Raw genomic sequence first — 13941 nt, 5'->3', positions numbered from 1 at the left:
TTTTTCCACAGTCTCAGCATGCATATTTCTGTTTTCTTTTTCTTCTTCTTTTTCTTTTTCCTTCTTTTTTTGGTAAAGGTTTCTGTATTTTTATTGGAAAAGCAGATTTACAAAGAGAAGGAAAGACAAAGATCTTCCATTTGCTGGTTTACTCCCCAAAGGTTTGCTATAGCTGGAGCTGAGACAGTCCAAAACTAGGGGCCAGGAGCTTTCACTGGGCCTCCCATATGAGGGCAGGGTCCCGAGACTTCTTCTGGGCCATCTTCTGCTTTCCAGGCCATAAGCAGGGAACTGGATAGGAAGTGAGGCAGCTGAAACATGAATTGGCATCCTTATGAGATGCTGGCGCAAGTAGGTAGAGTATTAGCCTATTGAGCCATGTTGCTGGCCACATTGTCTGATTGTATTCTTAGAATTGGAAGAAAGACAAAAAAATCCTAAAACAGTGAAGAGATTATTATCAGATTCATTTTAAAAATTTGAGAATTCAGACATCACTGAATATCTTACAAGTTGGGACTATCTGTTTTAGAAACTTCAAATTTGAGAAAATTGTTCCCAGTCTTATTTAACACAAGCGAACTTTTCTATGAAAAATTTGAAAATGGAAGAATAGCTAGAGTTTTCAAAAGGTTACTTAATTTATATGAAATATTAGATTTAGTTCATAAAATAGAAGCAAACTTGTCTACATTTTATTAGCAAGAAGATTGAATTGAAGTTAATTTCATTTTTCAAGGTCTATAGAAGAAAGTTTTAATCTGTCAGATGAAAGCGGTGGCCCTACCCCAGGAATTGTGAGGAAAAAGAAGATTGCAATTGGGGTAATCTTTTCATTGTCCAAAGACGAGGATGAAAATACCAAATTTAATGAATTCTTTTTTTCACATTTTCCTCTCTTTGAAAGCCACATGAACAAATTAAAGAGTGCAATAGAACAGGTAAGCATAGTTACTATTGTAATTATTTTTATCTTCTTTTTTCCTTTGAAATTTATTCTGATTAAACATTATGTTTATTGAATTTAACAGGAAATTTAATAGGCACTGTTTGAATGATCTTCCAAGAGCTATGGGAGGTACAAATGTATTTACCTCTGTTAAAAGAGCTTACTGTCTACTAAATGATTTCAGGCCATGGGTTGAATGAGAACCTGTAAAGAGGCAAACCCTGTTTCAGCAACATAAGAGAAGCTGTCAAGAAAGCAACACTCCTAACCTCATGGGATAGCAAATAAAGAATCGTGTTTCTATTACTTTAGATACTATTAAGTGCTATAGAGGAAAATAAAACAGAATGGTATAAAAGGGAACTTAATGAGTTATGAAAAATGAAATTAAAAGAGATGTTTATTTTTGAAGTTACCTTGTGTTCCCTACCAGTAGTAACTGTGATTCTAGCAAGAAGTGTCATTCTTCAACTCAAGGCTTCATTGGGCTCCCATTGGAGAAGGAGAACTATGTAGGTTGACTCTTAAAATTTTTCATATGAATAACCAGAAAGAATTGACATGCTCAAAGACGAAAGACTGCAGATAGAAGCATTTGATGGAAGAGTGGTGGAGCATTTCAGCAGTTAGGATTTGAGATGAGAGAAGAAATCAGCAGAGGAGGTGAAAAGGGATTTGAGGAAAATTTAGAATTGAGAGGATAGGGAGTAAAATCAAGTGAAGAGAACATGTCAAGGAGATGGTGGTAGTGTCTGATGCTACTGGGAAAGTGTATATGATGCAGATCATTAAAATTAAGAATTAAAATCAGAAAATGTGTAAGTTACAAAATTGAACTTATGGGTAGCTAAAGGAAGACTTAAAATTCAGGAGTGCACGAGGAAGTGATTTCTCACTATTTTGCTGTATCTTGAATGTGTATGAATTTTTAAAGATAAAATATTAAGAAAATTGATAATTTTGCTCCCAGAAGGAATGTTCTAACATTTTGCCAAATTTTTAAAAATTGTTTTTCTTTTAAAGTTAATTTATTAATGGCAGAGACAGAGATTTCACATCTGCTGGTTCACTCCCCCTAACCCCCAATTACCCTGATTGTTTGGGGTTAGTCCAAGCTGAAGGCAGGAACTGGGAATACCATCTCTATTTCCTCATGGGTTCTAACGGTCCGAGTAATTGAACCACCTCCCTTAGTGTGCATTTGCAAGAAACCGAAATACAGAACAGAACCATGACTCATACCCAGGTACTCCCCGATAGCATCCTAACCACTTCTCCAATTGCCTGCCCTGTTTGGCCCAAAGCCTCACTAGATCCTCTTCTTTGTACTATACTACATATGACATGTATTTGTAAAACTGTGGGTCCATTTAAAAAAAACTCATTTGGATATACACATTTTTCATGTTATAAATCTTAGATTTTAGTGGATTTTGTTAGTTTAAGTAACCCTTTTACTAGAAGGTCTTTTTTTTTTTTAAAATAAATATTCTTAACCATAGTTAACATCTTGGTGAGTTTTCCGGATTTAAACACACACACACACACACACACACTCTGAGTTGAATTAACTAGTGGGTATAAACCAAATTCTTAATCATTGTGGTAGTGTATGCAAGGGAAAGAGAGCAGTGCAAGTTGTAACTGCACACTTTGTAAATTAAATTGTACAGGATATTTGTTCAAAGTTATTATCCCATCATTTTAAAATAAGACTGAAAGATAAAACTGAAAGAATATTTTCCATAAATGAAATTTTAGAAGCTCTATAGCAGTTTAATCAATGATAGAATTTAGAGAACACTAGATTGTCCAATGACATAATTGTCTAGGACCATGTTTTATTTGTCTTTTAATCTGTGGATTTTGTTTCCCTGCATTGTGACACTTACTTGCAAGTCCATGCTTTCTGAAATCTGTGATATAATTTCTAACAAAATTAGGGAAGAGCACTAATCTGTTCTGTTGAGAGAATAGGAAGTTCTTTGTAAATTATGACTCTTAACAGTTTGAAAAAGCCGTAAGCTGTGTTTTGCTTTCATCATGTACAGTTTATTTTCAGGCTTCCAGAAGTCCAACCTTCTCTTAAAATGTTTGTTTTTAAAACATTTTAAATAAATTTGTAATTACATGAAGCAAGTTGAATTCTCTTCAAAAAAATCATAGACTTCACATGATAAAGTTCTTTTTTTATCTATATCCCAAACCAGATCCTTTTTGTCTTTCTAGATCAAGAGTGTTAACTGTTGCTTGAATGTGTGTTTAAGAAAACAAATGCTGGTAATTATTTGAGATATTTTTCAGTAGAATATTAATATTCCAGCTTTAAAAAATTTCATTTTCATTTTATTTGAAAGACAGAAATGGGGACAGAGACAAGGTAGAGGGAAATTTTCCATCCGCTTCCAAATGTCCACAGCAGCCGGAACAGGGCCAGGATGATGCTGAGTGCTGAGACCTCAGTCTGGGTCTCCCAAGTGGTGGCAGAAACCCAAACTCAGAAACTGATTTGGGTACAGAGGAGCCAAAACTTGAAGAAGACATGTCAGTATGAGATGCAGGCATCCCAAACAGTGGCTTAACCATTGCCTCCAACACCTACTTAATATTCCAGATTTTTCTAAAATAATTAACAAGAGCATTGTCTGTGAAATAGAAGGGCAAACCTATGAATTACTGTTATTCAGGTATAATTTTGCCTTACTTTCTTTACAGAAAATATAGTGTATTATAATGTAGAAACTGTCAAATTCAGTTTGTGTGTTGACATTCTGAAACTTACCACAATAAGAAATGTAGAGGCTGGTACTGTGACAATGCTGTACAAGCAAGTCCTTGAAACAGCAATTTCTTCACTTCTGATCTAGCTCTGATCATGTGCCTGGCAAAACAGTGGAGAGTAGCTCAAGTATATGGTCTCCTGCCATCCATGTGAGAGACTTGGATGGAGTTCCTGGCTCTGGGCTTCACTGTGGTCATTTGGGGACTGAACCAGCACATAGAAGATGTTTATCTCTGTCTCTCCCCCATCTCTATCACTCTGCCTTTTAAATAAATAATCTAAAAAAAAGTTAATGTTTAAATTTTGTTATTAATGACCAAAGAAAACCATTGTAAGTATCTATGTCTTCTTTATTTCTTTTCAGATAATAATGTTGCTAGGGTTATATATAAATATGTGATGTTTTATTTCATTTATTTTCTCTTGTTTTGCTTAGAGTTGATTTTAGAATTAACTCTTTAATGATTGTTTTCAAGGCTATGAAAATGAGCCGCAGATCAGCTGATGCCAGTCAAAGGAGTTTGGCATATAATCGAATAGTTGATGCCCTAAATGAATTCAGGTACATATTCACCAGCTCTTTGTGATATTGAATTGCCTCACAATGGGTTGTAAGAATATTTTTTTTTCTTCCTTAATGTGTTCCAGAAATTTTTAATCTTTAATTTTTTTGTTTTGTGGTTGACAGGGTATTCTTCATGAGATCTTTGGTTCCTATATGTTACTGAGTTTCAGGTGTTCTTGGGGTTTCTGCATATTCTAGAGTCATAGTATAATGGTTTTTAGGAAAACTGTTTGAAGAGAATCTTATTCCAGCAAAAATGTTGTGTGTCCCCTTTCAGCCTCTGAAGAATAGGAACTAGTTGTTATTTAGCCAGTGCTAGTAATCAGAAGTTTTTGTATTCTTAGATACAAAGAGTATATTCTTGATATTTCCACTGTTTCTGTTTCATTAGCCATTCTTCAGATTTGGCACAGTTTTCTGGCCTAAAATATGTAAATTTAATGTAATGATAATCTAACAGATTATCGTAAGGATCACATATAGTAGTTACTGTGTAAGTTACTAATCTGAATGCCTGGCTGTTGTTTACTATGATGGGTATAACCTAAAGCAGTGCTGGTTATTCTCAGTGACTAGTCAGTCATTCACTTCATTCCTTCTCAGTTGTGCTAAATGTATATATAACATTTGATCTGTTTTAAAGTTTAAATTGATGCTATGTTGTATTTATTTAAATTTATTTCAAAGGAAATTTGATTGTCATGGATGAGGAATCTTATTCTTTGCCATAGAAAGCTAGCTATAAAAATGAGTTCATGATCAGTAACATTAAACATATGTACTGGTAGAAAGTAGAGTACAATGGAAATTTTAAAGGTAGGTCATAGCTAACAAAAAGTAGTATGTTGGAGAAACTCATGAAAGTTAAGCAATCACCTTACAAATTTGTAAGAAATTTCTTTTTTTTTTCTTTTTTTTTTTAAGATGTATTTTTTATTGGAAAGTCAGATACACGGAGAGGAGGACAGAGAAGAAGACCTTTCTACTGCTGGTTCATTCCCCAAGTGACCACAACAGGCAGAGCTACTCCGATCTGAAGCCAGGAGTCCAGAGCCTCCCCTGGGTCTCCCTTGTGGGTGCAGGGTTCCCAGGTCCTGGGCCATCCTCTACTACCTTCCCAGGCCACAAGCAGGGAGCTAGATGGGAAGCAGGGCCACTGGGACTAGAACAGGTGCCCATATGGGATCCCAGTGCATGCCAGATAAGGACTTTAGCCACTAAGCTACTGTGCTGGGCTCATGAAATTTCTCTTAATGAAAATGTCAGGACAGATGTTGAGCCCAGCTATTAGTACACCTCTATCCCACATTGGTGCTTGGATTTGACTCCTGAATAAAGTTGCTGATTCCAGCTTTTTGCTTCTGTGGCCTCTGAGAGTCACAGGTGATGGCTCAAGTAGTTGGGTCTCCTGCCACCAGTAGAAGTCTTGAATTTTGTCCACTTCATTTTTACTCTATTTTTTGGAGGGAGAATGAATCAACAAAGCATTTTATTGTCTTTGTGTGTGTTTCAAATAAATAGAATTATGATATGAAATTAGATTAAATATGTGGGAAATGTGCTGATTAACAAAAATCCTACAAGATCTAATGAAATATAAATGAACTTTATTTTAGCTTTCTTCTCCCATTCTTTATTTTCCAGAAAATTTTCCTATCTGTCTCTTGCCATACACACATATGTGTGTGTGCACACAAATGCACACACTTATACATTGAATCTTTAGTTGCTTTTTAGTTCTCAGGAATTATTTTAATGCCCTACCAGTAACTTGTTAAAATGATTTGTAATTATTACTTGTATCCACTGTATATATATCACATTTATATTGGGCCAGGAATATTAGTAATAGTTATGCAGGGAAGAAACTTATTCTTTTTTTTTTTTTGGATCCTAGATGTTAGAGAATTATGCTGAGGTGATTATTCGGATTTATGGAGATAGCAGAAGGTTTTCTAGAGCAGTATGGACAAGTGGTGTGAACCATTAGCCCTTAGTGACTATTTTATTGTGTTTAATACAATCTAAAATTCACTCCCTCAGTCATTTTTGTTACTTTTTTGTTGTTGTTTAAAAAAGAAAACGAGAATTGGGGCTGGCATGATGGCTCAAATTGGCTAATCTTCAGTCTTCAGTACCAGCATCCAATGTGGCACCAATTCGTGTCACAGCAGTTCTACTTCCAGTCCAGCTTCCTACTTATGGTTTAAAAAAGCAGCAGAGACTGCCCAAAGCCTTGGGACTCTACACCCATGTGGGACAGCTAGAGGTTCCTGACTCCCTTCTTTGTACTGGCCTAGCTCTGGCCATTGCAGCCGTTTGGGAAGTGAACTAGCAGACAAATGATCTCTCTGTCCCTCCCTAACTCTGACTTTCAAATAAATGAATAAATCTACTTCATAAGAAAATAAGTTTTTTTTTTTTTAACGAGAAGCAGCAAGCTCTAGAAATAGGAATACATACACACACCTCTAATCCAGTGGTTCACTGTGCCAAATGCCTGCAGTGGTTGAGGTAGGCTGGGCCACAGCCCAGAGCCAGGAAGCCAGACTAGGTCACCATTATGAGCGACAGGAACCTAATTATTTGAACTGTTGCTACTGCCTTCCAGAGTATGTTGCAGTAGGAAGCTGGAGCCAGGAGCCAGAGTTAAGTTTCAGACCCAAGTACTCTAAAAAAGGAGCACATTATCAGATATCTAGATTGTTAGGCTAAAACCATAACAGTTTGGTTAGGCAGCATTGTTCAGAAAAATAGAAAGTACTATATTTTTGCAAGAATAACTAGTATCTTAAGCTTTCAACTTTGTTGGAGATGCTTAGTGTAGTGAGTATAGAGAATTCTATTGAAGGTATTACTATAAAAAAAAAGAATTAACATCTCAGATTTATGCTTTGGAGCCTTTAGAGTAGTACAGTTCACATGACCTGACCAGAGATGTTGTGTAAGTTCGCCCATGAAACACCCAGGAAAACACTCTGATGATTGTACAATAATTTTTTTCCTTGCATTGATTCAGGAAAAACTCCAGATTGAGAGGGTTATCAGATATACCATCGTTTAGAACTTGAGTCTACATGCAAGCAACAAAATGATGGAAATAAACTTGTTTTGAGTGGGTAGATGAATTAGCTGTTACTCATATTTCTCTATTATTGATCATGTGTTCTGCATTTAAGTATAGCATAAATCTTAAGGTGTAGAGCTAAAAGGCACTTTAGAAATTATCTAGTCTTACCCTTTCATCTTCTAGGCAGGAGAGGCTCCTGTTGCGTGGAAGAAGTAATTTACTACAAGGTGTTAGGTGCAGAGGTGATTGGGAGAGACAGAAGGGCTTTTATTAATCAGAGAGAGAGTCTGGCAGGCTGTTCCCTAGTGAGAAACAGCCAGGACCACTTCCACAGGCCAGGATGACCGTGTGTGGGAAGTGGCTGCCCAGGGTTCCCAGCACTGGGCTTTTATACATCTTATGGAGGTGGGATGGGAGAAGGTGACAGCTCTTCAGTTTTAGCATGAATGTGAGGTATAGTGTCAGGTACTCATCACGGCAGGTGCTGACCTTCTGTGCAGGGCATTCTATACATTCCTGGGTGGGAGTGTCTGCTTGACTTCTGCAGGGGTTTCGCACTTGTGCTCTAACAGTGCGCACATAGTCATTTTGAGGCCAACTAGCAACAACATATTTTGAGTTCACGTACAGTCGTTATGCTATGATGCTGATGAAAGAAGGGACAATTGGGTTGCTTGTCTCTTTACAAAGCTTTGATGATCTAAATAAAAGGACTAAGCTGGCAATGTAAATGTATGAAGATTTAATTCTAGACTGTGAACTTCATAATGTGTCTTTTTTCTTGTAGAACAACAATTTGTAATCTTTACACAATGCCACGCATCGGAGAACCTGTGTGGCTCACGATGATGTCTGGAACTCCAGAAAAGAACCAGCTTTGCCACCGTTTCATGAAGGAGTTCACTTTTCTAATGGAAAACGCTTCTAAAAATCAGTATGGCTTGTTTAATTTATGTGCTTATTTTGTTTATTGTTTAATTAAAATTAGGTATCTAAATTGTGGTCAACTCTCAGTGATAACATATGCACGAGTTCCACAAAACAGTATGAATTAATAAGAGAAAAAATGCCCTTATTTATGTATTAAGTTAAAAATCTTGACATCTTACAGCATTCTGAGGCTTCCAAATTCTTTTTTTAAAGTTTTGTCTATTAATGATACTTTTATTATATAGAAAGTAAAAAGTTCTAGGATTCCAATGATAGTTTTTTTTGTTTTTGTTTTTTTAGGTTTATATTTTTGTATTGGAAAGTCAGATATACGGAGAGGAGGAGAGACAGATAGAGGAAGATCTTTTGTCTATTGATTCACTCCCCAAGTGGCCACAACAGAAACAGCTGAGCCAGTTTTTTTTTAAGCCAGGAGCCTCTTCTGGGTCACCCCATGCAGATGCAGGGTCCCAAGGCTTTGGGCCGTCCTCAGCTTCTTTCCCTGGCCACAAGCAGGGAGCTGGATGGGAAGCAAGACTGCTTGTATTAGAATCAGCGCCTATATGGATCCCAGCGCATTCAAGACAAGGACTTGAGCCAGTAGGCTACTGCATGAGGCCCCAGTGATGGCCTTTATTAATGTACTGTTTTACCATGTTGTTTTCTTTATTATCAAGTCTTTGGAATCCAGGCAAATATTTTAGATGTTTTTATTCTCTGTCATAGTAGATAAAATTTGCTTAGTACTTTACTTCATTTTCCTGTTCAGTAATTTGGATTTAAAAACTTGCTGATTGATGCGTTAAGAAACTGTAGATTCAAGCCCAACACAGTGGCCTAGCTGCTAAAATCCTCTGTTGAACATAACCAGGATCCCATATGGATGCCAGTTCTAATCCCGGTGGCTCTGCTTCCCATCTAGTTCCCTGATTGTGGCCTGGGAATACAGGCTAGAAAGGCCCAAAGCCTTGGAACCCTGCGCCTGCATGGGAGACCTGGAAGAAGTTCTTGGCTCCTGGCTTCGGATCAACGCAGCACTGGCTGTTGTGCTCACTTGGGGAGTTAACCATCAAACAGAAGTTCTTCCTCTCTGTCTCTCCTCCTTTTTGTGTATCTGACTTTGCAGTAAAAATAAATCTTAAAAAAAAAAAAAATAAAAGAGGGCCCGGCAGCGTGGCCTAGTGGCTAAAGTCCTCGCCTTGGGATCCCATATGTATGCACCGGTTCTAATCCCGGCAGCTCCACTTCCTATCTAGCTTCCTGCTTGTGGCCTGGGAAGGCAGATGAGGACGGCCCAAAGCCTTGGGGACCCTGCACCCATGTGAGATACCCGAAAAAAGTTCCTGGATCCTGGCTTCGGATAAGCATAGCATGGGCCGTTGCACTCACTTGGGGAGTGAATCATCAGAGGGAAGATGTTCCTCTCTGTCTCTCCTCCTCTCTGTATATCTGACTTTCCAATAAATAAATAAATCTTAAAAAAAAAAAAAAAAAAGAAACTGTAGATTCAGCACTGAAAATAATCTCTAGTTTTTCAAGTGAAATTTCTTTTTTTTTTTTTTTTAGTTATGATAAAAAAAGAGAAGATATATTCCACATGAGAAGATGTACTCTATTTACTCTGTCACTGAATTTTATCAGCAGTTTCTTGAAGGCAGATTGAAATCTGATAGAATACATTTTGTTTTCAGATTCTTGCCAGCTCTTATTACTGCAGTTCTGACCAATCATCTTGCCTGGGTTCCAACAGTCATGCCAAATGGACAGCCACCTATAAAAATATTTTTAGAAAAACATTCCTCTCAGAGTGTGGACATGTTGGCAAAGACTCATCCATATAACCCACTTTGGGCTCAATTGGGTATGTAGTCTGATCATCTTCACTCATGTATTATATATAAGTGTTTGTAGAACTGTCAGAATTATGGTAAATATAAGAATAAAACACACTCTGTTATCTCCTCCATTCTTTAGCATCTCATTTTTACTTGTCTTTTTATGAGTCTGCTAAATTGTCCTGTCCTCACCACAAGTATGACATCATTCCTTACAGTTAGTTCTTCTGGTGGTGTAAGGAGAGCAAGCTGATAACTAATTTACTGGTGCTTTAGAGCCTTCAATTTGTTATACATTCTTATAGATTGCATTAGGTCCTCTGCCTAGAAAAAAAGAATCAACATTCATCTGTGATAACTAGAATAAATCTGATTAAGAGTAGTGATTCATTGAGGGTTTCTGTTGTTGGATGAGTTGTTCTGGATAAAAATGGATAACAAAGGAGAGAGCGGCTGGTCAGGTTTGCGGGCATTAGGGTAGCAGTATAGTGTGATGTGTAAGTGTATGAACAAACGTTTGTCCTAAAGGTTATGATGTTGGTTAAAATGCCTGTGCCTGTCTCTTCTCAGAGTATCTGGCTTTAGTACTCACCTCTGGTGTGTTACAGCTTTTTGCAAAAGCAAATCTTGGGAGTAGAAGTAATGACCCAAGACACTGCCACTCCTGTGGGAATCCTGGGTTAAATTCCTGGTTCTCTGCTTTAGCCAGACCCAGTCCAGACTTTGTAGATGTTTAGGGAATGGACCAGTGAATGAGATTTTTAAGGTGTTGGCTGTGGAGTCAGGTATACCCCGTTTTAGTCAGAGTTACATAACTTATAAACTTGAAACATTTCAGGAAAGAACCACAAGAGAAAGGAAATGTTAACGAGGAATTCAGTGAGGAGAGAGTATTTTGTGCAGGTGAAGAAGCTCGAGTGAGAAATTTTGCATTAGTTGAGGGTAGGCTGGGGAGAGCACACTGCGTGACTAACGTGAGCCCAGGTGTTAAATGTGCAAAGTATATTCAGTGATCTAGTTTTGGTGGTACAGTTTACGTGAGGTTTTGGGTGAGTGTGAAAAATATAGCTGTAAGAAGACAAACCTAATAAGGTAAGGACTAATTATGAAATAGTCACATGCCATGCAGAAATCGTTTCAGTTGACTTGGTAACTAGTGGCAATTTGAGGAGTAGTTTAGAAGAGTAGCATGATGACTTTTTCTCCTTAGAGGAGGAAATTTATAGTTCTATGGGCCACATCATATATATGTTTGAGACCTATTTATGTTCCTTTAAAAAGTATGAATAATTTATAGACTTAAACATGTATACTAACAACTTGCAAAAACCTGAAATGAGTGGTTTTGAATTCTTCATTCTTTGACATTCAAGTTATGATTTAATTTGAGCTAAAACATAAATGGAGAAATTTGTGGTGTGTTTGTTGCAGCTGTGCCCTATTCCCCCACTACTCCCTTCCTCTTACTGTCTGCCAGAAGGAATTGTGCTTTGTTTTGTTTTGTTTTCTGCACTGGATAGTAAAGAATTCTCATGTACATAGTTCTTTAGGCAGTGACTTCCCATCTAGATAATTTGCTCTACATGGGACTTGGTATGAAGAATATTCTTGGTACATGTGGCTTTCAGAACTCACTCTGGGTTTCAGAAACACAATAGCTGTTAAAGAAGGAAGCTAGAAAACCTTTGTGTTTATTTTGTTGGCTAGTTAAGAGCATTCATCTCCTCCTGCTCTCTGGTAAAGAAATAGAAGACCTGAAAGAATATGTATCTTACAATTAAAAATAGCTTGTTTAGCTATGTGAGTAGAGAGGATGTGTTCATTCACAACATTTTTCATTGTAGGAGACTTGTATGGCGCTATCGGCTCTCCTGTGCGGTTAGCGAGGACTGTGGTAGTCGGCAAACGGCAAGACATGGTCCAGAGGCTGCTCTATTTCCTCACTTATTTTATAAGATGTTCTGAACTTCAAGAAACACATCTTTTAGAAAATGGAGAAGATGAAGCTATTGTTATGCCAGGCACAGTGATTACTACCACCTTAGAAAAAGGTGAAATAGAAGAATCAGAGTATGTGCTTATCACAATGCATAGAAACAAAAGTAGTTTACTCTTTAAAGAGTCGGAAGAAGTAAGAACTTCTAACTGCAGCTGTAAATATTGCACTCGTCCACATGTCGGGCACAGTGTGGAGAATGTTTCACAACACGACAAAGATATCCAAAACGGCTCGACAGAGTTGCTGGGAATTTCAGATGAATGCCGAATGATTTGTCCTCCTGACTGCCAAGAAGAAAATGTTGATGTTAAACAGTGCAGAAATAAATTAAGAACTTGCCTTGACACCAAGTTAGAGACAGTTGTTTGCACGGGATCTGCTCCAGTAAGCAAATGTGCATTGTTAGAAGCAGGCTCAGAGCCAACAGAGGAAACATGGCAGAGTGAGGCATTGCTGGATTCAGATCCAGACAAGGCACTGAGGTCTACAGGAATGGTTGTGGAGAAAAAACCTCCAGATAAGGTTGTACCTGATGCTTGTTCTTGTGAGGCAACCCAAGCAAAGGTGACTTTTCTGATTGGAGATTCTATGTCACCTGATTCAGATACTGAACTCAGGAGTCAGGCTGTGGTGGATCAAATTACCAGGCACCATACCAAACCATTGAAGGAAGAAAGAAGCACTATTGATCAACATCAGGAAAGGAAACCGACAACAAAGGACCAATCTGGAGAGTCTGAAAGACAGGACCTGGTTTCTGGAAGGCCCCATGAACTCCCCTGTTGGAGTCATTCAGATTCAGAAAACATGAGCTTATTTGATGAATATTTTAATGATGATTCAATTGAAACCAGGACTATTGATGATGTTGCAGATCAAAGAAATGCAGACAGTAAAGAACACTGCTGTGTGTTGGAATTTTCAAAAATGTTATGTACAAAAGCCAGCAAACAAAATAATGAATTTTGTAAATGTGTGGAGTCAGTTCACCAGGATTCATGTAAAACCTGCTTTCCTCAGCAGGACCAAAGAGATACACTCTCCATTCTTGTCCCCCATGGGGATAAAGAGAGTACTGAGAAAAAAAATGCTGTAGGAACTGAATGGGACATTCCAAGAAATGAAAGTTCAGATAGCGCCCTTGGGGATAGTGAAAGTGAAGATGCAGGCCACGATCTGAGCAGACCAGTCAGCAGTTATTATGCAGGCGAACAAGAAGATTGGGCAGAGGAGGATGAGATACCATTTCCTGGGTAAGTAGGAAGTTTTCATTTAAAAATTAAGCCCTATATTTAAAAATACAAACATTGTTCTGTCTAGCTGGCCTCTGAAGGCTGGAAGTAGCTATTATAGAATAGGTCGTTGTCCTACAGAAATTGTCTATTATTTTACATGTGTTTTTACTCTTGAAATGCTGAGCCCCACAAGCTTACTAAGAAAAGATTTTTGAAAGCATCATAGAAGAGTTAAAAAAAAAAAATCTATTCAGGGCTGGGATTCCCTATGGGCGCCAGTTCTTATCTTAGCAGCCCCACTTCCCATCCAGCTCCCTGCTTGTGGCCCGGAAAGCAGAACGCCCCAAAGCCTTGGGACCCTGCACCTGCATGGGAGACCTGGAAGAGGCTCCTGGCTCCTGACTTTGGATCAGCTCAGCTCCAGCTGTTGTGGCCACTTTGGGAGTGTTTCATCAGATGGAAGATCTTCTCTGTCTTTCCTCCTCTCTTTGTATCTGACTTTCCAATAAAAATAAATCTTTTAAAAAAATCTGTTCGATATGTAGGTAATTATGTACTGGTTAAGAGTATTCAGAC

At 37.9% G+C, this 13941-nt stretch overlaps 1 protein-coding gene across 4 annotated transcripts in view; it reads left to right on the top strand.

Moving 5' to 3' along the window:
* The window catches only part of FNIP1 (folliculin interacting protein 1), an 84419-nt gene that overhangs the window by 55762 nt on the left and 14716 nt on the right, over positions 1 to 13941 (top strand). For 3 of the 4 annotated variants that reach the window (XM_040971346.1, XM_040971363.1, XM_040971355.1), the window contains 5 exons: positions 740 to 941; positions 4208 to 4293; positions 8154 to 8300; positions 9988 to 10157; positions 11976 to 13383. In XM_040971346.1, the coding sequence (XP_040827280.1) occupies positions 740 to 941; positions 4208 to 4293; positions 8154 to 8300; positions 9988 to 10157; positions 11976 to 13383 (2013 nt within the window). The remainder of the gene's footprint in view (positions 1 to 739; positions 942 to 4207; positions 4294 to 8153; positions 8301 to 9987; positions 10158 to 11975; positions 13384 to 13941) is intronic. The other variant, XM_040971371.1, reaches the window with a different exon arrangement.

The sequence above is a fragment of the Ochotona curzoniae genome, unplaced genomic scaffold (genome assembly GCF_017591425.1).
Source record: "Ochotona curzoniae isolate NIBS_2020 unplaced genomic scaffold, NIBS_Ocur_1.0 contig_1, whole genome shotgun sequence".
Taxonomy (NCBI): domain Eukaryota; kingdom Metazoa; phylum Chordata; class Mammalia; order Lagomorpha; family Ochotonidae; genus Ochotona; species Ochotona curzoniae.
This window is presented reverse-complemented; position numbering and strand designations above follow the sequence as displayed.